Consider the following 22,201-nt stretch of genomic DNA (forward strand, 5'->3'; position numbering starts at 1 on the left):
TGGGAAGGAGATGTGATTGGCACATCCTAGGTGGAATTGGAGGTGGGAATGACAGGTAGATAGGACCAAGATATATTGTATATATGTGTGAAAATTTCTAAGAATAAACAAAAAGTAGTAAAGAAAAAGAAAGGAAGGGAGAAAAAAAGAAAGTAAGAAAGAAAGAAAGGAAGAAAGAAAGAAAGAGAAAGAAAGAAAACAGGGGCTACAGTGATGACTCAGTGGTTCAGAACCAGGGTTGAATTCCCAGCACTAACATGGTGACTCAATATCCTCTGTAACCCCAGTCCCAGGAGGATTTGATTCCCTCTTCTGGCCTCCTGGGGCACTGCATGTCTGTGGTACACAAACATCCATGCAGGCAAAGCCACATTCACATAAATAATAGATTTAAAAATAAAATAAGAAAAGAAAAAAGTGAATTCTGATGATTGGAGAGAGTGAGAGAGACAGAGAGAGACAGAGAGACAGAGACAGAGACAGAGACAGATAAAACATGGTCATATTGAATCCTTGAATAGACCAAGGAAACACTGAAAATTTTGAGTTGGACAACAAAACTGGAACTATTTTCTTGAGTTTTTCAGAGAATTTGAATTTCAGAGGATTTGAAAGGCCAGGTAGATAGCTGTGGTCAGTGAGAGGTTTCCTCAACCTCAAGTAAGCAAGGGTTATAAGTAAGGAAGAATAGAGGCAAACATGAAAAAATATGAAAATAGAGTTGATAAGTCTATATTGGCTGAAGGTGGTAGGTAGAAGGGATACAAGTTTAGAAAATTAAGATTCAAGAATAGATGTGGTACCACTGAGAGATTATTAGTGAAGAGACTCTGCTATTTAGAATTCAGAGGAAAAAGGGGTCCAGCTGGATATCTGGTGAGGTTCATGATGAAACTTAAGGTAGTTCATTTGGAGTCACATAAACATGAATTCAAATTTTCAGATCACCAGGAAAAACCCAGAAATGTTAAGTATTCATGATTTCTTTTCAATGGAAAAGATGCAATACCTTTTCTTGAACCCAGAGAGGTGGGATTTGGAGGTGGTTAATGGACTAGGGATCTGTGACATTTGTTGGGCCAGGTCATATCAAGCTTCCACAATTAGGACTGGATATGGCTTAGATGCTCCCATAACTAACAATAGCCTGAACAGTCTCTATGCTATTAGTATGACTGAGACCGTACCAAATCCTTCTGTAGGCCTTTAAACTAGTACAGGCAACCTATCTCCAGAACCCATCTTCCTGGAAGAAATTACATGTGCCCTGAGTTAATGTAATTATGCCTCTTTGTGCACTGGAGTTGTGTTAAACCAGGAAACTCCCCTTCCCAAATTATATTGTGTTTAAATATGCTGGTGATAAACCACCCAGCATCAGACTGTCTAAGTTTGATGCAGTTTGCTGAAGACAAACAGAGCTAAGTTTTCAGGTCCTTTCCCTGCCTCCTGTGACACCTGCAGGTCTTGTTGTAAACCTAAAACTCAGGTGGGGAAGAGGGTGTGGGGAGAAGAGGAAAAGAGGAATGAGGGATCTAGAATGAGGGCAGTGAGTTCAGGAACTCCTTAGAGTGACTCCTGGTGTGGGTGGCCCACATGCAGAGCACAGCAAAGATGGCAGAAAATCTACTCCAGCAACCAAAAACATTTAAATAATGTACATTACTTTCCTCTCCTTCTAAAAAGCATTTTTTTTTTTAACAAAAAGTGTGCATGCTCATGCATGTCTGAGAAGGCCAAAAGGAGGCATCAGAGTCCCTGAAACCTGAGTTACAGGCCGTATGAGCTGCCTGATGTGGGTGCTAGGAACTAAACTCCTGTCCTCTAAAAAGGCAGGAACCACTCTAACTATTGATCCATCTTATTGGTCCCTACTTGCCTTTTAAAAACTCCAGGGCTGGAGAGATGGCTCAGTGGTTAAGATAACTGCCTGCTCTTCCAAAGGTCCTGAGTTCAGTTCCCAGCACCCACATGGTGGCTCACAGTCATCTGTAATGGGATCCGATGCCCTCTACTGGTGTGTCTGAAGATAGAGACAGTATACCCACATATATGAAATAAACAGATCTTTAAAACAAAACAAAGAAAGAAAGAAACAAAATACCTTTATAAGGGACATGTACAGATCACATACTTTCTAAAACTGCTTTTCTACTTCATTCCCTCTGCTCTTCCTCTAGAGAAATACAGATATGCTTGCTTCTCTTGCTTACCATCCCCCTTTCTCTCTTCCCTCCTCTTACCCAAATCAACTAACCAATCAAGCAACTAACTAACTAACCAACCAACCAACCAACCAACCAACCAACCAACCAACCAACCAACCAACCAACTAATCAACCAACCAACCAACCAGACTAAGGCCAGATAGGAAACCACAGTGAAATCAAACAGAAAGGAACCAACTGCTCAGTAGCTAGAGGTTGGTTCCGGACAACACAGGACCCTGCAATCAGTGTAGAACAAAATAATTCAGAACTGCCTGGGACAGCCATGGCCAACTGAGATGACTCATTCTGGTTTCTTGGTATCATTAACCCAAATCTCTAACTCCCATCATGCATCCGATGCCACAACATATCCCAATGCCCTACTTAAGGATAGAAAAGGGAAGCAAACAATTTGGGACAAATCCTATTTCCCAATTTGACTCAATAATAATGCTAATTTCTCTTAGAGTTTCTCACAAGATGTAGCATGATTTTTTGAGAAGTCCACACTCTTTTACTCACTATAGGAGTTTCTACTGACCTGTCAACCTACTTTGTGTCTTTTTCCAGTCTGTCTCCCTTGCCTTCCAATTAGGAATCACAAAGACCTGGAGGGTAATGGGAAAGCAAACCCAGGATTCTGGGGTGTTGGGGTGCTTCGGCTGAAAGAAAGGAAAGCCTAAGAAACCTCTTAGGACAATTATTTCCTGTCATTTGTGTCAAAGACAAGTTCCCTTGGAAGTGACCCCAATGGCTAAAAGGGGTATCCTCTCCACCCCTGTAGGCCATCTGTCTCCTAAGCCTGGAAGGGGATTCCCAGCCCTACCTGTCTATGCTGATGGCACAGAGGTTCAGGATACTGGCTGTACACATCATGACATCCAGGGTGACAAAAACATCACAGCAAACGCGGCTGAAATTCCAGACTCCACCTGTCACCTGGGCATGAGAGACAAGAAGGAGGTTAGTGTTTTCTCCAGGGAAGGAACAATAACCCAATCAACTTTCTTGGATCCCCTGAGCTGTTCATCAGAGATGCCAACACACCTTCCTGGCTCCCTGTGGTGGGTGCCATCAGTACCAGAGGGCTGGCAGGCACAGAGGATATGCCAGGCTGTCTGGGACTGATTGCTAAGGAAGGGACAGAATAGTAGAGTGTTAGTGCTGAGAGAGAGAGCTTCAAGATTAATTAGTGCAGGGATTCTCAGAGTTGTTCACAGTGGGACATTCATTTAGAAAGTAAATTTCTGAATACCCCATAGACCTAGTGACTCAGAGTCCCTGGATCTGAGCTTATGACCATGGATCTCAAAATAAACACCCCCAGTTGTACCAAGGTTTGGCAATCAAACTTGAGGTTCAATCTCAGGGGTGCTCCTTGTAGTTAAGTGGTATGTGCAGACATGTATCTTAGTCCATAGATGCACAGCTGCTTGTAAAAGAGTTTGGGTAGCTGCCCAATGTGTGCTGTGTGCCAGAACTGCGTCTCTCAAGTCCTCTGCCCAGTAGAGAGCTCACCATGTGCTCGGGAAATAAGCTAAGAACACATTTTACATAAAACATGACTCCAAAATAAACATCTCTGTGGCTTCAGGTTGTAAAGCGTAGAGACATCATAAAACAGCATCTCTGGGAACAGCAAGACTATTTGGTGTGACTGCCTTTGACCCCCACCCTGTGTCCCAACTTAGGTGGGAGAAGGCTGGGCTCAGAGAGTTAGAAGAAAGTAGGCATGACTCTGCGCTAGGTGAGCCTCACTGTCACCTCACTGTCACACATGGGACCGACCTCCGTAGCTCTCTGTGAGTAACACAAAAAAGCATTTAGGTGATTTAGGTGAATCATTTTTTATGGAAGCATGTTCCCGTTTAATTTTGCACATTCATATAATCTAGTTAAATAAGCAAGATGTATCAGAGACAGGGCTTTGTGCTGAATGTCCAGACACTGCCACTGACAGGTTCTAAGGCCCTTGGGCTGCCATTGTGAATGTGTGTGTGTGGGGGGGGGAGGGTCTCAGTAAGAGTTTGTCACTGGCTGTAGAGGTTTATTATACAGTATTCTATAAGCATGTATGCCTGCACATCTGAAGGGGGCACCAAATCTCATTATAGATGGTTGTAAGCCACCATGTCGTTGCTGGGAATTGAACTCAGGACCTCTGGAAGAGCAGCCAGTGCTCTTAACCTGTGAGCCATCTTGCCAGCCCTTGTAGATGTGTTTTTGATGTCTCTTCTGAGCATCTATTTTGATGGCTATCGAAGAGAGGGCCAGGGAACCAATGTGCCCAGCTGACGTTGGCCAGTGTGAGTAAAGGGGCTGCTGTCCCCTGTCTGGTCCTTATCTGAGACTGTTCTCACCCTCCCTGTGTCTTAACCTTGAAGTAAGACCTGAAGGAGTCCCCTCTTCTCAAACAAGCCTCTCTTGGAGTTTATTTTCCTTTTAGAATCCCACTTGATCTTTATATTTGGTCATCTTCAGGCTATTTTGAGAATCGCTGACCAAAGATGCTTTGTTTAAAAGCAACCATGAAAAGTTAAAACAAATGAAGTAATCATATTTGACCCCTTGGTTCTGGAGTTACTTTATTTTAGTTAGATCATTTGAGTCCGTATAAATAAAGGGCTAACATACATTTATAGAAATGCTGAGCACGAAAATCTGCTTAGAAAGGGAGTTCATGGTTTCTGATCTACAGAGTCATCACACAGTGACTCCAAAGAGACAGGAGAGTGAAGGATACCTTTGATTACACAAGACAATTGCACGGTATGAAAACTTCTCTCCAAAACTGAATTTCCTGTTCCTAATTTCATTCAGCATATGTCTACCATGCAACTGGAGTTTCAAGAAGTGGAAAACGGACTTTTTTCTTTTCATATAACTGAGTGAGAATGTGTGTGTGTATGTGTGTATGTGTGTGTGTGTGTTGTGGGAAATTCAAAAGAGAAAGAATAGCTAGGAGTGCAGTCAACCTGAGTGCTTTCTGATTGTTCATTTATTCATGTATTTATGTTTTCATGTATTCATTCATTCATTCATTCATTCATTCATTCATTCATTCATTCGTGTATTCACCTAACAAGCACTGTAAAGCTGTAACAGTCCACAGCAGGCCGGTATAGTATGTTTGTTATGACATTTTACAAAATGTACCATAGGCTGTAACGTGAAGACATGTGATGGCTGGAGAAAGGAGGCATTATTATTATTATTATTGTTGTTGTTGTTGTTGTTGTTGTTATTGTTGTTGTTGTTGTTGTTGTTGTTGTTATACGTGTGTGTGCATGTTATTCTATGTGCGATGTATATGAGCACACATGTCATGGCATGGGGGTAGGAGTCAGATGAAAACTTGGTGGAGTCTATTCTCCCCTCTCTGTTTATGATGGTTGCAGGGATTGCACTTAGGTTGCCAGGCTATGCGGTGAGCACCTTTACCAATGAGCCGTCTCACCCAGCTGCACAGGGCATTTGAATGCCCTGGGGAGCAGTGTGAGTGACTGGTACAGTTCATACAAACTACAGTCATTACAAATCTCTCCTACTTCCGTGACCCATTCTACGAATTTCTGCACCTTTGAGACGTCAGACTTTGAAAACGACTTGTTCTTTTGGGTTTGTTGTTGTTTTATTTTGATTTTTTTTTTTTTTTTTTTTTTTTTTTTTTTTTTTTACTATGTGTGCTAGTGGAGCTTTCCGAGGCGTGCGTGATTTGATGGGAGATGAAGTGACTGTTACTTAACCAACTCGATAATAGCAGAGACATTTACTTGTTCACTGCTGCTCTGGGGCTCTTAGAGCAGGGGTTAGGCATGCAAATACCTCTGTCAAGACTGAGTGGTCTCTGACATACTAAAAGCCATTTATTGAATGCTTGCTAAATGCCTGGTGTCCTGCAAGACATGGCCTCTTAGTGCTCATTATAATCCCCCGAGGAAAGACCATAAAGCCTAAAGTATTCAAAGAAGCCTTGTTTATCTTAAAGATCCCACTGGCTCTTTGGCCTATGCTCTGGTGCTTGACCTTGATGCAGTAGGGGACTGTGATTATGAGGGATGGAATGTCACAGGTAGAGGGTTATCTAGGTTTAGTGCCTACAGAAGAAAATACTCATTTACTTTATTAAAAAGTATTTACTTTATGAGTCTGAGTGTTTGCCTGGTTTTATGTATGTGCACTACATGTATAATGGCCATGGAGGCCAGAAGAGGGCATTGGATCCTCTGGAACTGTAGTTCCAGATGGTTGTGAGCCACCATATGGGTGCTGGGAACTGAACCTGGGTCCTTTGGAAGAGCATCGAGTGCTTTAACCTGCTGAGCCACCTCTTTCTCCACATCCGTACCCTCCCTTTTACTTTTAACCTTAGTTTCTGGCCTAAAGGTCTCAAGACTACTACATAAATTTCTTGGAATGTATTGTGAAATTTAGTCACCCATCAACCCTAGAGCTAAAACTGCTTTTACTTAAACATGGTCTTCCTCCTCCTGGCTCACCTACCTCAGGTGCTGACATTTTTTTCCAATGTATCAGTTTTGGCTTTCTTCTCTTGCTATAAATGTTCATGCCACTCTTCCCACGGCACAAATTGAGTCCAAGGTCTGAGAACAAGGTCACTCACATTTGCCTCAGAATAAAGGATTCTTACTATTTTCTTTAAAGCTGAGTTGTTAATTTTGCAACGATGGGGCTATTAATGACTTTCTTTTACAGGAAGCAGTCTTAGAGAGAGCAAGCCTGCTGTTGAAGATCACACGGTCGGTGGAGGCAGGCGAGGCATGGAATGCTGTTACAGAACACCACAGAGAGAGACACAGCTTGTGGAAAGGGATGGAGTGGGTAGAGACCAAGGAAGAGAAACATCAGGTGAGACTTATGTGTGGGAAAAGGTACCTTTCTGACTGTCTCCATTCCAGGATCGACAAGGGAAAGACACTGGGGCTGTTGGGGGGGGGGCAACAGTTGTGTTTGTTGTGTGAAAGGACACGTGTCCTGTGCATTTGTTTCCCTTTTCCAGGATCTGCCATCAGAAACCCCGTTCTCTCCTTGATCTCAAGTGCCAAGAAAACAGCCTAGTTATCTGATTGGAGAGATTCTCTCTAAGATGTTATCACTTGACTTTTCGGAGAGCTTATACTTTTAAAAAAATGTCTATAAACCAGGAGGAGGAGGCACACACCTTTAATCTTGGCATTCAGGAGGCAGAGACAGGTGGATCTGAGTCTGAGACTAGCTTAATCTACTGACTGAGTTCCATGACCTCCAGGACTACACAGAGAAACCCTGACTCAAAAAAATCGATCAACCAATCAACCAACCAACCAACCAACCAACAACCAAAATGACTCTGTAAGTGGTTCAAGACACACACACACACAAACACACACAATCTGTCTGTCTGTCTGCCTGCCTGCCTATCTATCTATCTATCTATCTATCTATCTATCTATCTATCTATCTATCTATCTGTCTGTCTATCTGTCTATCTATCCTCTTTCTTTATATATATCTCATACATGAATGTCTATACTCCAGTCTCCCACACTATGTAAAATAACAGAAAAGGATGAAGATCGGAAGTGCTAAAAGCATGGTAAGTAACCAGCTCACCTCACTTCAGAACAAGCCACTGAGAAGGCTATGATACCCAATTTGTAGATAGATGGAGACCTGGAAGGGTTCTTTGCTTAAGAACATACAACTAATAAAAAGAGCTAAACTTGCAACCTCATCCTGCCAAATGTGACTACTTTTGTCCTCAAAGGCTCATTTCTACCTTGGCAAGCACTTCCAAGACAACACAGTCATATTCCACCCTACCAGAATTAGAGGAAGGTCTGGCATTTGTTTCTCCATTTACCTAGAAAGTTACTGTTTCACTGATGCTCATATGCTTGATACAAGGCATAGGTGGGCGTGGTAGTTTGAATATGTTTGGCTCCTACAGACTCAGGTTTTTGACTGCTGCCCATGGGGAGTGGCACTATTAAGAAGTGTGGCCTTGTTGGAGTAAGTGTGGCCTTGTTGGGGGAACTCTGTCACTATAGGGGTGGGCTTTGAGATCTCCTAGTGCTAAAGTATTGTCCAGTGTGAAACACAGACTCCCGGCTGCCTGCAGAAGATGGTTTCTTTCTGCTAGCCTATGGATCAGGATGAAGAACTCTCAGCTCCTCCAGCACCATGTCTGCCTCCCAACCATGATGATAAAGGGCTGAACCTCCCAACTGTAAGCCAGCTCCAATAAATGTCTTTATAAGAATTGCCTTGGTCATGGTGTCTCTTCACAGAAATGAAACCTAAACTAAGACAGGGGGTGTGTTGAAATGAATTAAACCTGGTTCTGTTCCTAGGGTTTCTGATGACAGTGTCTGTGTGAGCTGGGAGTAACGTGCGAATGGGTGTGGAGGAATTGGAGACCTGTGCCAGAGATCCTTAGAAAATAACTCCGGTGCACTGTAGTACGTGCAGACAGAGAGATAAACACACCACTGAGAGATCATAAAAGGCAAAGTAATTTTAGAAATTAAGGCAGATTTTTTAAAAAATCTGATTGATGAAAGGCTCTTTAGAGACTTTTTTTTCCCACCTAAATTCTGATGAATAACTCACTTCAGAATTATAGGCAGCCAGGAGGTGTTACTCTCACTTGCTAATGAACAAAGCTAATTCCCTGTGGTGGGAGGAAGCAAGAGAGAGTCTTCAGGTTGGAGTTGGCTATTGATTTCCAGCAGACAGCCTAAGGCAGCATTTCCCAAACTTACTGGTTGTAAGCAGCAGACCTCAAATCACCTGAGGCTCTTGTTAAACAAATGACTCACAGGCCCCACTCCAAATAATAAGTCCCTCAAGTGGTTCTTAGAGCCTGGGAAGTGTGGAAGGATTGGTCTGGGGGCATAATATTTACCTTCAGAAATGTTTGTCCCCCAAACGAGGCTCCATAAACATCAGGTATTGAGACAAGATTTCACTGTGGAGCTCAGACTGGCTCTCTGTGTCCCCTTCCCTACTGCTGAGGTTACAGGTGCAGACCATGGCTGGGCACAAGTCCTCAGGAACTCTAGGCAAGGACTGTACTACTGAGCTATCCTCTTTTCTTGAGGCATTCCTGTTTGTTTGTTTGTTTGTTTTTGCAACTGGGTCTCAGTCTTTGCTTGTTTGTAGCCCACAGTTTTGCTTTTTTTTTTTTTTAAATCAAGTAAAATTTGTGCCTTCTAGAATATGACAGTTTCAAACTTAACTCATTGATACAGGGATTCAAGCCAACTCCTTCATCAGAAACTCCAAAGCCTCCCTTCCAACCAGTAGATATAGGAAGAGGAGTTTGCAGCTCCTCTTTGGTACGGATTGCACCACCCCATTTGCAGGAAAGTTAGAGGAAACAGATATAATCCTTTAGCTCCTCATAAAGATTTTGGGGACCAACAATGGGGGGTGAGGTGTGGTAGGAGAATGGGGTGTTCCAGAGACAAGTGGAAGACTGGAAACACCTCCAGGGGCATTTTACACACAACAAAACAGTTTACATTTTGAAATGCATTTATAAGGTCCTGCCGTCCCTAATTGCTTAGTTGTGTAAATGTGTTATAGAGGATACACACGCTCTTCCCCACTATGAATCCTTTGAGTTTATCTCGGAGCTGCCGGCTCAGGGTGTTTTATGGGATCCCTGACTATAGGTCTCTACATCCATATGTGTTTCTTGTGTCCTTTCTTGGACTCTTTTCCTTCTGTTTTTTCTTTTTGTTCTATTCTGATGTATTATCTTTTGTTTTATATTTTTATATTTTATTATTATCCCCATTTATTTTCTAATGAGAGACAGAGAGGGTGTGTGTGGATCTGGATGGTAAGAAAGGCAGGAGGAACTGGAAGGAACAGAGCGAGGGGAGACATTATATATCCACAATAGACAATATATCCACAATCAGGATATATTGTGTGAGGGAAAAAAATCTATTTCCAATAAAAGGGAAAAAGAGACATCTGGTCTTCTAAGTAAGTTCTTCAGAGGGACAGTAAAAATATTTAAAGTACAGTTTGTGTTTATAAAAAATTGCATTCATTAAATCGTAAGATGAAAGTTTTGTAAAGTTTTAGGATTTTTTTTTTATTGACTACAGAGATTTTGATAAGAATTTTCTTCCAAAAGAGACTCTAAAAACATTAAATTTTACATTTGTTGTTTTCCCCTGAGTAGTCAAGAAAAACAGAAGGCAAGAGAGCATAAAAAGGTTTTTGTATGTTAATAAAAATGCATGCTTTTAAATACATTTGGGAATCAACATGTAAAATATCTAAACAGAATTGCTTCATGATATAGTCTTGATAAATAAAGGTGATCACTCCTAAGAACATTAAATGAAGTACATTAAAAAAACTTTTATTTCATTATTGCTATAGGTTAATTTTTTAAAGAATACTTTAATATGTAAAATTGTCAAATATAAGATTTTGTTAAGGATGAACTATATGTAAGATCTGGATGTATATACTTCTTAAAACTCTTTTTGTTAAATTTGCTTTGCATGGGATTACCAAAGATGCCTGTCCCTAGGAACAGTGACACTCAGTTTTTGGACAAGCTTTATCTTTACTGTAAGGAAAAGTTACGGGGCACCAATATTGTTAAAGGATGACCTTCTGGGTTTCAGTACCAATGTTAGGAAGAGGATGAAAAGAGTTGGGGGGGATGTGGCCCATGGAGGTAGAGCAAGACCTTGGGGCAAGGGAGATGCCTCTGGGAAGGGGCAAGTTGGGAATCCTTTCCCCTGAGGGACCAGCCGCACGACGGTTTAGTACAGAATAGAGTTTTATTCAAGTCATGGAGAGTTAAGAGTGTAGTAGAGGCAGAGAGAGAGAGAGAGAGAGAGAGAGAGAGAGAGAGAGAGAGAGAGAGAGAGAGAGAGAAGAGAGGAATAGAGAAGTAGAGGCTGGCCATGAGCACCTAGAGAGAGAAGGAAGAAGGGAAGGGGAAGAGGAGGGATGGGGGGAGAGCAAGGCTGCAAGAGAGCAAGAGCAAGAGAGAGGAGGGGCAAGCAGCCCCTTTTATAGTGTCAGGTCACTGGGGCGGAGCATACTTGGCTATTGCCAGGTAATTGAGGGGTGGGGTTTACAGAATCCCAACAATTACCCTGAGTATGACAGGCTCACCTCATACCAAGCACAGAGTATAAGATATGATTTGTCTGCCTGGGTCTGCTTTTCCCCTTGGGGTATCCAGGCTGGACACAGGGCTGAACTAGAAGGAATGAAGCTGAGCCAGGTGGGTGGGTTCTCTGGAGACAGTTTTCAGTGAAACAGTTCTCTTTATTGGGGCCTATATAAACCTTGGAAACAGAATAGGGGCTTGGGTGTGAGTTATATTATTGGTTGGGGCTGTAGGGCTGAGAATGTTTTGTTTGCATGAAGAGGAATTCCAGGTGCTTTCTGGACGTGTCCTTATAAGGAGACAGGAAGTTGAACCTGTAGTCTGGGCAGCAGGGTATGTGACTACCCCAAGGGTGGCAGGGGTGGTGGTTATAAGGCTACAGGTACCCGGAACATGCAGGCCCAGAGCAGGAAGGAAGTGCCTACACCTGCTCTAAAAAATCTTGTTGTCTTCTCTTTTGTTTTTTTAAAGATTAATTTATTTTATGTATGTGAGCACACTGTAGCTGTCTCCAGACATACCAGAAGAGGGCATCAGATCCCATTACAGATGGTTGTGAGCCACCATGTGGTTGCTAGGAATTGAACTCAGGACCTCTGGAAGATCAGTCAGTGCTCTTCACCTCTGAGCCATTTCTCCAGCCCAGTTAGGCACCTTTGAAACATACATTTAAGATATAAAGTAAGGAAATGGAAGGACTAGCCCTATGTGGGGAAACACTTTTGCATGGTTTCTGGACCTTTCTGCATATAAAAATACATATATTTTGCCAATGTTGATGGCCTGGCTTTGCTGTTGGAATGATTCACTGATAATCAATACCTGCTCATGCTAATAGATAATAAAATGCATTTTGCTGTAAATGATGTTATGATATTAAATATTTCACACCTAGTTTGATAGATATGTATACTATAAGACTTTAAGATAATACCACTATAGCTTCCAAAAAGCAATGTTAGATTTATAGTCTCTATAAATCTATGTTCATTGCATGATACGACTCAATTTTTATGTTATATATAACCAAAAAGTTCTTATAATCACATGTAATTCTACGTCTACAACTGTAATGGTTTTTAATCTCTAATGTAATACTATGCAAATGAGTATCTAATAACTGTAACATGTTAGAAATACCATTAGAAATGTTATCCTACTTACGATTTTCAGATATGTTCACATAATTTTGTGTATGATAAAAATCTCCCTGTTTTTAAAGAGCATTCAGCAAAAGGTTTTTTGGGACAGAAATATCTTAGACTGATGACAGCTCAATTACATTGTGCCTGTGTTGAATGTACAATTGCTTGTGCTACAAGTGTTGTTGGGGGTGTGTCTGGAATGTGGATATGAGTGTGTTCACGTATCAGCTGGATAGCCAACATTTAGAAAGAAAGCCACCCATGAACGTTAGACATGAACTGACATTCCAAAGTACTTCAGAATCGGGCATCTGAGACATTATCAGACGTCTTTAACTCAAAACATCTCTTATTGGGCTGGGATGTAACACAGTGGTAGATTCTTGTCTAGGATTGGGTTTGGGGGATCACGGTTCAGACCCCAGCACCACATCAAAGGTCCAATTTTATCTGGTTTTTCTTTTCTTCATTCCAAGCCAAATATCTTAGAAAGTAAAGCCATAGATTTAAAGAATGCAGATAGCACATGCATGCTTTCTTATTTCCGAGCTATCATCATCTAACAGAAAGCTAAGAATTCTATTAACACACGGCCGTCTAGATGAATCGCAGGCCGTTTTCACAGTTGTTAGAGAATCTTAAAGAATACAAAGAGAAACCACGTGTTACTAGGTTACCAATATTGGTTCTTTACAAACCTTTCTATTACTTTATATCTGAGACAACTGGATTTCCCTAGAATATCCTATGTTTTGTGTCAGATTTTTAACAGACTTTAACTCATTTAAGTTTCACTTTGGGTTGCGATCTTTCTAATGACTTATTTCACAGGTCTGGCTAAACACAGCTGCCATGTATGTGAGATGTGCTTGTGCACAAGGTAATAAGTCTATTTGTAGCCACTGATGCTGTTTTCAAAAACATGTAAGATGCCTGTAAAGTTAAATATTTGAATTTGCTTCAAAAGCAAGAAATTCTGCATAAATATATGTGTTTCCTTTTTTGTCTGTGATCTTCCCAGGATCCAGTTTTCCTAGAACATAAAGCCTAACAGTGATTTATTAAGCTGATGTCATCAGAGCTGAAATCGTTAATAATGATACCATTCATGGGCCCTATGTATGTTCCTAGCTAGTTAGGTGGGTGGAGAATGAGGTCAGAATGTCTTTACACAAGGATTCTGAATAAACACATGAAAGAAATCAGCTGGCCGAGAGAAAGACTGGAAACCAACCCCAAGGCCAACGTGCAACAGGTAGAGCCTTTGAGTAAAGGCTTCTGTTACACAAATGTTGAAGAAATCCTCCACATGCAAATCACCTATTAAGCTCCCAGTCCTTGGTATAGTCTTTCATAAAATGTTGCCTTGAGCTTTGAACCTTCCTAGCTCTGGTCTACCTCCCCCCTAAAGAGTGGACTCTCTCTTAATAAATGATCTCTGCTTCTACAACAATCCTTGTAATCTTGTCTGATTCGGGATACAAGAATCTGCAAAGCCTAACATTGGCTACCAAAGCTTGATTGATATTTTCCAGTGTCACTATGACCATCCTTTTGATCACATGTAACAACTTGTGTCCAAGTATTTTATATTCCAAGCTGCACCACTCTTGGAGACTAAAATTTTAATGCAGGCCATTTAAGGAGAACACACACTATACGTACATATATACACACATACGCACATATTAACAGAGGATATTCTTTAAAGCACTAGGCCTTGTTCTTTTTTATTTTGTAATTCTCTTTGAAGTTGTGGTCTGTTAATATTTTCCTACAAAATGGGACTTAAAAAAATCTCACTTCTATTATTATTATAGATTTTTCAAGACAGGGTTTCTTCTCTGTGTGGCCTTGGCTGGTCTTGAACTCACCAGGTGACCTGGAACTCAGAGATCTGCCAGGCTCTGTTTTCCAAGCTGGTGGGATTAACGGTCTGTACCACCATGTTTTGTAAAACACTCACTTCCTAGCCCTACAATGCCAGTGTTTCCGAACAGCTCCACAGGGGGGCAAACTTAAAGCTGACCTTCAGAGAAAAGGAGGACATTCTTTCCACTTGCAGACAACTCTGCTAAGTACGCAATGAACTTTCTTTCTACCCAAGACTTAATATTTTCACATTTTAAGAATATACTCTAAGTAATCTTGCTATGATAGCCCTTTTTTCTTGAGCTCTCAGTGGCTTCAGTTTGGCCAATAAAAAGGACATGGATACTACATTCTACATGACGCATCTTCTCTGATGTAAATTCAGATCTGGCCATTCAGGAAATAAATCTCATCCTGGCGTGGGATGAAGTAATGTTTTCCAAAATTGTGCAGAGCGAGGAAGAAATGGTCAGGATCAAAATGGTATGTGACCAGAGGCAGTAACAGCCTAGGCAACGAGGAGGCTAGCAAAGACTAGAACCATGAATGGCAGCTTTTCCAAAGGAACTGAAGCCAAGGGCTATGGTGGTGACCAGACACTAGCAGGAACCCCACAATCATTACAATCCTTTCAAACACAGGCCTATTTCAGGATTTTTTGGGGGATATCTATATAATCCAATGATGGATGACAATATATCAACTCCTTGAAGAATAAGGGATGGACAGAGGAAGAGAGAGGGCAGAGGGGTGTGATACCATAGCAATGCAGAAATATAACAGATCCTCACACTGAGCGTGGAGGAATCCTGCTGAGACTGAGACAAGGCAGGCACCCTGGGACTCAGTGCCCGCTCTGTCAGGAAAGGACCAATTAACCTGTCTCTCTGCTAGATCTGCATGTGTGTGTCCTTTTCTTCTTTCCCCTCTCATGGATTTGTGTAAATTATAAGGCTGTCACAGACATGGTGGAAAGAAATCAGATTCTTTCTGCCAGTAGTTTGGACAGGCTAAAAATAAATCTACATTCCCAGGCCAATCCTTGTTTTAAAATTTCTTTTGGAACACAGAGAAACAGTGCAGTAGTTCATGGGCCTCGGGTTGAGAACACTTGCTCCAGCAGAATAGATTTTTAGTTATTGAGGGGAAATAGTCAAAAAGCAAAAGTAAAATCACTTCTGTAATGGTTCCCTCCTCTTGGTATTACTTGTCTTATTTATAATCTTTAAAAATTAAGAAAAAAGATGCGTGTGTGTGTGTGTGTGTGTGTATGTGTGTGTGTGTGTGTGTGTGTGTGTGTGTGCCTTAGTATGAGCTAGTTTCTGCAGAAGACAGAAGAGGGCATCTAGTCTCTTGGAACCAGAGTTACTGATATGAGCCTCTCAATGTGAATAGGACCCAAACTCAGGTCCTCTGGAAGAGCAACAGTGATATTAACCTCTGAGTCATTTCTTCTCCTCTTTTTAAAAGTGGATTTGTTGTGGGGGGGAAAATAGGGCTATAAATGAAAACTTTTCACACCTTTGAATATACTTTTCCCTATTGGTGTGGGAAATTAACAATTGCTGATGCCACAATTGTTGCTTGGGAAGATGCCAAGTAGTTGGGGTTTTCTGAGTTGACTGGGGACAGAGGTTTACTACAGTTATACTGGAGACCCGAAAATTCCTGCTTGGCACCGCTGAATTCAACCCAACAGTGAAGTTTATCAACATAAAGTTGCCTCTGCAGTAAGGGCTTAGCTTGGAGTTAAACCTCACTCAGAGCTGAGGGCGAGGCATCATGGTGAGTAACTTTAGGACATGCTCCCAGACCCAATTGTCGATAGACTATGGCCAGATGTCCTGTGTACCCATCACATGAGATGATGATCATCCAAGTTCTTCCAGCTCTAATAATTTCTCACTGTTAGCAAATTCAGAGTTAGTGAGAATTCTCTATTTCTTTGTTTCCCAGTGGGAGGTAGTAACCCACCATTATCTGTTGTTTGAACTGAGGTGCAACTCTTTGAAAACCATATTTTTAATAATTGATATCATTTCAAGGTCCAAAGACTTTCCCTGTTCGACACATTCCTTTTCTGTCATCACCAGCAATTTAGGCTATTTCTTCTGGGCTGTGTCTCTGCCTCAGTTGACCCTGCACTACTTTGACGTTTCATGTCCTGAGTGTGTGTGTGTGTCTGAAATTCAATGGGCTTTATTATAATTGCTTACAAGGTTGCAGGTAAGGGGTTATTTACAGAAACATGGGCACTTTACCAATGGCTATGCTGTCTTAGTCAGGGTTCCTATTCCTGCACAAACATCATGACCAAAAAGAAAGTTGGGGAGGAAAGGATTTATTCAACCCACACTTCCACATTGCTGTTCATCACCAAAGGAAGTCAGGACTCAAGCAGGTCAGGGAGCAGGAGCCGATGCAGAGGCCATGGAGGGATGTTACTTACTGGCTTGCTTCCCAGCCTTGCTCAGTCTGCTTTCTTATAGAACCCAAGACTACTCATCCAGGGATGGTACCACCCAGGGAGGGCTGGGCCCTCCCCACTTGATTACTAGTAGAGAAAATGCCTTACAGCTGGATCTCATGGAGGCATTTTCTCACCTGAGGCTCCTTTCTCTGTGATAACTCCAGCTTGTGTCAAGTTGACACAAACCCAGCCAGTATATAAACCAATGAAGGAAATGTCTTACCCCCAGCACTCATTAACTATCTATAATCCCTCATAGGGGTGGGTCACTTTTTCTATTCTTATTGTGGAATATTTTTCTCTGTCCAAACTGAGGCCCAAATCCTCTGACTTTAGCACAGGTACTCCTCCAGCAATGAAGGGATTAACTCTCAATAAACCCAACAGAAAGTGTTATAAGTGGAAAATGCACTTAATACATCCAGCCTGTCCAAAGCATAGCTCAGCAGCACATAGCCAGGGCAGTATTGATTTCCTCTTGGGGTCATGAGATTGAATGGGAGCTTCGATGCCTGATGCTTCTCAGCACACTTGGGATATTGTACTATGGACCGCTAGCCTGGAAGAAGATCAGAATTCAAAATTCTATTGAATGTGTTACCATCATAACGGTGAAAAAAATTATAAGTTGGACTGCTGGCAGTGGGAACTGTTTGTATTTCAAACATTCCTCTGCATTCTTTCTTCCCTTCGCCATCCTTATATAACTGCATCGAGTATCACAAAGTGCTTAACCAAGTGGAACCAAGGAGAATGTGTGTGTGCTTGAAGAGAGAGCTCCAGGCTGCAGCCCTGTAAAGCCGGAAATTAGAAACTGAAGAGCTAATCTGAGATAGAACTCCACAGCACTACGTAGAAAAGAGTCTCCCAGAAAACGGTGAGAACTGAATTAAAGAGCTAAGCTGGGGCCCTCTGAAACCCAACTTGTAAGGCTGCCCTTATACTTTTTGTCCTATGACAAAGACAGAGGACAGAGAGTACTGAGGTATTCCTGTGACTGGCCCCAATGAGTTTCCAGTTACACACCTCCTGGGCACCTTAGTAAGGAAGGTGATATTTATGATAGCTGTCTGCACCTCATATTGACTGTGCCTTCTCAGCTATCCCTGCCTTCTACTGGGGATCCATGAAAACCCCAAGCTACTGATGTGTTCCTTGGAAGGGGCACAGTTTTAAACTATGCCAATGCCAGTTCTGACTGCGTGATCAGTTCCAAGAAAGTCCTGTGTTATGAGCCAGTTCAACTGTGGGCCTCTTGACACTTCCACGATTTCTCTCCTGTGAAGATGGTAGGGTGTGTATATATGAGGCTTAGAGCTTATCATTTTGCCTGCTCATGAGGTCTCAGTGAAAGAAGGCTGAGCAGAGAAGATGGTGGAAACATGGAATTGGAACCCTTATCAAAGTATGCCTTCAGCCTGCACAGAAATGGGAGCTAGTTCATTGTGCTTACAATCTAAGCTGAGTGGACTTGAGTTTTCTTGAACTGAGAAGTAAAGATGTTTCAGCGGATGGACTTACAGATGGTGGTTTTTTAGTTGGGGGGGGGCTTCTCAGGTGATAACAGTTGAGACTAATGTCATCCCAGAATGAAAAGTGTTGCTATCCCCATTTCATTCATGTAATCACATGTCTTCAGACACCCTGTTCGAAGTCACTATCATAAAGTGACCCTGTGTTGGAATGACATCCATTCCAGCGAATTCCAACGAAGGTGGTGTTGGGTGACAATTTATTGCCCATTTGACAGTAATTCCTCAGCCTCTGTCTTTTTCTTTGAAAACAAAAAACTTCAATTTTAACTTTTTAGTTTTTGGCCTTGTCCAGCCCATGACTCAGTTCTGGCCAATTAGACTAAAATTCCTTGGGGAGATGATTCAAGTTGAGCTGTTTCAGATTTCTCTTGCCTCTCCTCTCTCTCCCTCCCCCCTTCCATTTATCTTCCATCATTTTACTCCCTGTTCCCTGTCAACTTCATTTATCCTATGTTTAGACACTGATAAGATGCCCTAGGCTTTATCAGCTAGTCTGTCACAGTGTAAAGAAGTGGGTGGCTTGCCCAAACAGCCAAGAGGACAAATGGAAGGCTGGACCTTGACACCACAGGACAGCTGAATAACACCAGCAGACACCTTCGTCCAAAATTCTGGGAGGAGACAAAAATAACCTGTCTTATCTCAATCACGGCAAGTCAGGCTTTTCTGTATTTACAACATAATTGTCTCCTCATATATATGTTACTATGAGAAAGTCAGTCAACCTTTCTTCAGAAAAGATGAATGTTTCCAAGTCAAACTATGGACTTTGTGAGTCTTCCAGCTCTCAGATAGTTTCCTTTTCATATGTGTCCTGTCTACTAAAGGCTCTCAAATCTTTTGGTGCTTAAACTGACAGCAGCATCTTTGGTCCATACCACACTGCTTCCTTTTAGGTGTGAATAATAATTACTAGAACAGCCGCTCGAACTGCATCATTTTCTGGACTAATAAGTTCAGAACTATTAAACATGACAGTTGTTTTTTCTCTGGGACACAATCATATTTTAGTTGAATAATGGCGGCTTTAAATCTTACCCTCTGCTCTAGCAAGATAGACCCTTGACTAGTGGAGAAAGACTAAGATACTGAATTGTATTGACTAGCCTCTAGTCACTAAAGCCTTGAGGCAAATTGACAAGAACAAAAAGTGGCTTGCAGAGCCAACCATTTCCTAGTGGGGATATATCTCTGCTCCTCCATGCATTTATATAGACATAGGTTTCATCAACCTTGCACTAGCTTTCTGAACTGCCCCGCTACTGTTTTTCATTGTTGTTTTTGGGGAAAGTGGGTGTCTAATAGCTCAGCCACAGCCTTTTTTCATAGTGCACAACCCTCAGACAATGAAACCCAGAGGGTCTGCTAAGGCCTTTGGCCAGATTTCTGATGGTTTTCTACAAAGATGATTGCTCTCTTGTGTTCAACAGTCAATTGGCGACATCATTAATATTGGCAGCTGTAGTCAGAAGAGAATGGTTATGCTGCTCTAGTGCAGAAATGTCACAATATTCATATTATAAGTAAGAACAGAGAGAAAATTTCCACTATAGTCCAAGCAGACTTCCGGAAGCAACCACAAACAGGAAACTCAACAGAGCCACTCCTTGGTCAACATCGCTTTATTGTAGGCATCAAAGGCCTAATTTTGTCATAGATAAATGGAAATGCTTATTGGACTGAAATCTTTGCCTCTATTTCTTTCTGGCATTCATCCTGTGGGAATTCCAAAGAGTCCCTGAAAACTGTAGTGATTAGGAGGGCAAAGCTGCTACTAGGAATCACTGGGTTGGGGTCTGTGAAGAATCTCATTTTTTAAACTAAAATATGACACATTTAGAACTCCTTTGTCATTACCATTGGCTGTCAAATGATAAATAGCTCATCCCCTTTGCAGTAGGTAGCATGACTTCAGGGGAAGAGTAAGGCATTGCCTTGACACCATGGATGACTTAGCATAATTGGGTTGACAGAAAAGTCAAGATAATTGTAAGATCTCTCACTGTCAGGGTTATCCTAACTGGGAAGAAGAAAACATATTTCCCCCTGTAGAACCACCTCAGTCAGCCTGCTTCTTCTTCTTTCTTTTCTGTTCTTTCTGTACCTATTCATTTATTTTCTTATGCCCCCCCCCCCGCACACTAGTAAGTCTAATTTTAGTACGGAGTACTAAGTCACTCTTTAATACAGATACTAGCTTAGGCAGTGTTCAAGGCTTTTACTCTCCCATGATATGTCATACTTAATTAACTGTCACCTTCACTATTAATATTAACTGAAATATTAATTTGATGAATCTTAATTCCTCTTAATCATAGCATCACTTTGATTCTTCATTGGATATCTTTTTAGAGTGACACTCAGTGCAGAGGAGAAATATTAATAGCACATTAAGGCGTTTAAAACATCTTTGTAATAATTGCATGTTTTCCTGTTAAGGAAGTGTATTTCTTGAACAGATGTAGGCACCCTGATTTTCTTGTTAGCAAATGGATGTTTTTGTCTTGATCACCTTCTGACTCTTATTTTGCACTTTTAAATGAAAATGCTTTCAAAATTAAGAAATGTTCCTCCCAAGATTAATCCCCCCAGAGCCTGGAGTAGTGATGGTTTTGTATTTTTAGTGGAAGCATGGGAAATTTACAGTTGAAGGTTTAGCCCAATCCTTTGGTAGCAGAATCTATGCAGAGCCAGCCCCCGGAGGAGAAAGCCAAGATGAAGAGTAGGTGAGTCATGAGGAAGAGGATGCAGGGGGATCTGATCTATATTCTGACCAGTCTAACTTTTCTCTCATTTGTTAGAAAATATTTTCTCCCCTTTGTCCTGTACCTCTCATCCCAGATAGACTGAAGATGAAGATGCGCATCCTACATCATTATCACATGACCTTCATCATTATTACATGACTGGCCTAGAGCGAAAGTATTTTTAGGAAGGGTCCCATCATTCAAGTCTACCTGGATACTGGGCCCACAGGCAGGGAATCATTCTTAGGAGCTTCTCTCACATGTCAGCTCTCTCACTGGGGGGAAGATGTTACCAGTTCTCCTTCCATCCTCCGATGCACCAACTACAAGGGGTATTCTGAGTCTTTACTCAGTCTGGAGCAGCCCACTTACCTCCAAGTACACCACCCACGGCATCACCAAAGTAGCCACAAGCAGGTCCGCCACAGCCAGGCTCACTACTAGGTAGTTGGTGGTAGTCTGTAGGGCACGTTCCCTCAGCACAGCTGCACATACCAGACCATTGCCAAAGATGATGGCCAGGATGAGCGCACAGTAGGACAGAGCATAGTAGGCATGCGGACGGGCCCTGTTGACACCAGTGGAGTTTTCTGCCTCACAGGTGGAGTTGATGTGGCTGCTTATCTGGCTCAGAGGTACCATAGCCCAGGCCGAGGAATGTGACTCCAAAATGTTTCTAGGAAAAGACAGACAACAATGTGGCTTAAATCAGACTCTTTAGAGCTGGGGTATGATATGCAGATACAGTTTAAAATGTTTCATGTCTACAAATACTGATGGAACATTTCCTATATAATAAATCGCAGGCAGTTCTATAAGAACTGGAGATACAGTTAGGAATGAAACAGAATTCTTCCCTTATGAAGCCTCTATGGGTGGGGGGGAGGGGATTTAATAATCAAGAAAAGGTCTGTTCAGGGATAATATGCATTTTGGAGAAAAGTGAATCAGAAATGGGAGTTGGGGAGTGGCCGAGGACAGTATGACTGTGAGAGACCACAGTTAGACAAAAGGAAGGCTTCCTGGCTATTTTAGCAGTGAAGTCAAGGCCAGCGGAGGTAATGAGACAAC

At 41.8% G+C, this 22,201-nt stretch overlaps 1 protein-coding gene across 2 annotated transcripts in view; it reads right to left on the reverse strand.

The window, feature by feature from the left end:
• DRD3 (dopamine receptor D3) overlaps window positions 1-21,772 on the reverse strand; it is a gene marked incomplete at both ends in the record, with an annotated part of 56,333 nt that extends 34,561 nt beyond the window's left edge. For both annotated transcript variants that reach the window (XM_080919040.1, XM_080919039.1), the window contains 2 exons: window positions 3,037-3,149; window positions 21,503-21,772. In XM_080919040.1, coding sequence (XP_080775166.1) covers window positions 3,037-3,149; window positions 21,503-21,772 — 383 coding nt within the window. The remainder of the gene's footprint in view (window positions 1-3,036; window positions 3,150-21,502) is intronic.
• Window positions 21,773-22,201: the final 429 nt, after the last annotated feature.

Source organism: Micromys minutus, assembly GCF_963924665.1.
Source record: "Micromys minutus genome assembly, chromosome: 7".
NCBI classification, from domain to species: domain Eukaryota; kingdom Metazoa; phylum Chordata; class Mammalia; order Rodentia; family Muridae; genus Micromys; species Micromys minutus.